Raw genomic sequence first — 1,905 nt, forward strand, 5'->3', positions numbered from 1 at the left:
AAACTTTAAAATATCTAAAAATAAATAAATAAATTTTTTTTTTTTTTTGTGAGCTGTGGTTGTTTGTGAGGATTTTATTTTGTAAGGAAGAAAAAAAAAACAATGACAGGTATTTGTGTGTTTACGTACCATTCTGTTCAAAGCGTTTGAATTTTCTGCAGCAGATCAACAGTGTAACAGTAATGAAACTTTAAAATATCTAAAAATAAATAAATAAATTTTAAAAATCAAAAACCTAACACAGGACCTGAGTGGGAATCATTTTTGTTGGTGTTAAAATACTGTTTCGTAAAAACTAACTGTGTGATATTTGGTATTTTTCCACAGATTAAATAAAAACAAATAGTTTAAGAAGTCAAATGGTGTCTAAAGATTTGCTCTTTAACTGGTTCTTTGCTGAGTCGTCAGWTATGTGCTGAAACAACACTGGGTCATTTCTTTGTATGCCTGAACGATTCATAGGTCAGAGTTAAGTAGCGAACGAAAAATACATTCCTCTGAAACTGGTCAGGTACTGGACTACAAATAAAGTCCCAAAACTCTTTGAAGGAACTGACTCTCGCATTGTTTTGAGGAAGGACCAGCATCTGATTAGGATGCTTCCTGAACGCCATCCTTCTGGAGTCGTCCGTACAAATCACACAAGGAGGAAACCCTTGGGAAGACCCTGAACTCCGGGATTACATAATTCCCTCTTTCTTGGAAAACCTCAGGGGAGTATCGCTCCGGAGATTTGGTTTCCCTTTGGAATCTTTTACCTCCAAAATCCAAAATTAGAAAAGGGGATGAAGCGCCAAGACAATAGCTGCGTTTAAGGTTTGAAAAGGTCTAAATGTGTCTGATTTCCGTGTGTTGGTGGAAGACATTCATACTTGTGAGGCAGATTGGGTTGTCGTTCTTGAAGCCACACTCTGGGATGTCMGGAGGTGGGGAGCCCCCAGGCCACTGAAAGTTCAGACTTTTCTGCAGAACCAGCTGCCTTAGGCTGCCGTTATATACGCACACCACCTGAAACACACGGCAGCAAACATCTGGAGTTACATGCCTGTSCGGCTAAACTCCATTACTCTTGTTTCACACACACATCGGTCTGTTCAAGGTCCGTAATGTTCAACCAAACCGGAGACTGAGACACTAAATCACAAAGTCTTTTGGGAAGATTTTATATTTTCAGATAGAAAAACTCAATGATTGTGTATATTGCGTGTCTTTATGTTATGAAATATACTATAAATTTGTTGGTATATAATATAAAAGTTATATGTAAATATTAAATCCTGAATCTAAATGAGCAAATCTAAAAGTAAAAGATAAATTTTAAATCTTGTGGCTAAATGTTGAAGTTTAAATTTAAGTATTTCAGAATGCAACATTGGTGCTTGTCTATTGTTGTGACATCATATTCCTGAGACAAAAGCAAATGCTAACATTGCTAATGCTGCTAACACTGCTAATGCTGCTTAAGGGCTCGACACACGGGAGGCGACGTCGCTCGCTCTCCATTCATTTCCAATGGAGCCTGTGCGGTGAGGCGACAATCGCTTGCCCTCCTCCAGCTAAGCGACCGGCAAAAATAGCGCATGTGAAATTTCGCGCTCGTACACGTACACATGCGAACTTGCGACGTGACATAGGAAAGTTGAAAAATGTTCAACTTTTGTCGCTGTCGCTTAGCGTACAACCAATCAGCGAGGGTTTCATTGACTGACCAATGAGAGGAGAGTATGCTAAGCACTGCCGTTAGCTAACACTTTCACCAAGTGATTACTAAAAAGCTTTATGGGAATTTATTGGCACCAGGGTGAAGTTTGTGGTAAGTTTTTCCTCATAAAACTGTATCTTCATGTGTGTTTGTTTTTCAATATCATTAGCATCGCAAGATTTGTTTAGTTTACACGTCCGTAA

General features: G+C 38.6%; 1 protein-coding gene across 1 annotated transcript in view; it reads right to left on the reverse strand.

Moving 5' to 3' along the window:
* npr1a (natriuretic peptide receptor 1a) overlaps positions 1-1,905 on the reverse strand; it is a gene marked incomplete in the record, with an annotated part of 37,273 nt that overhangs the window by 15,129 nt on the left and 20,239 nt on the right. The window contains 1 exon segment of the mRNA XM_014022464.1: positions 873-1,008. Within this exon segment, the coding sequence (XP_013877918.1) occupies positions 873-1,008 (136 nt within the window).

This window comes from Austrofundulus limnaeus, unplaced genomic scaffold (genome assembly GCF_001266775.1).
Source record: "Austrofundulus limnaeus strain Quisiro unplaced genomic scaffold, Austrofundulus_limnaeus-1.0 Scaffold330, whole genome shotgun sequence".
Classification (NCBI taxonomy): domain Eukaryota; kingdom Metazoa; phylum Chordata; class Actinopteri; order Cyprinodontiformes; family Rivulidae; genus Austrofundulus; species Austrofundulus limnaeus.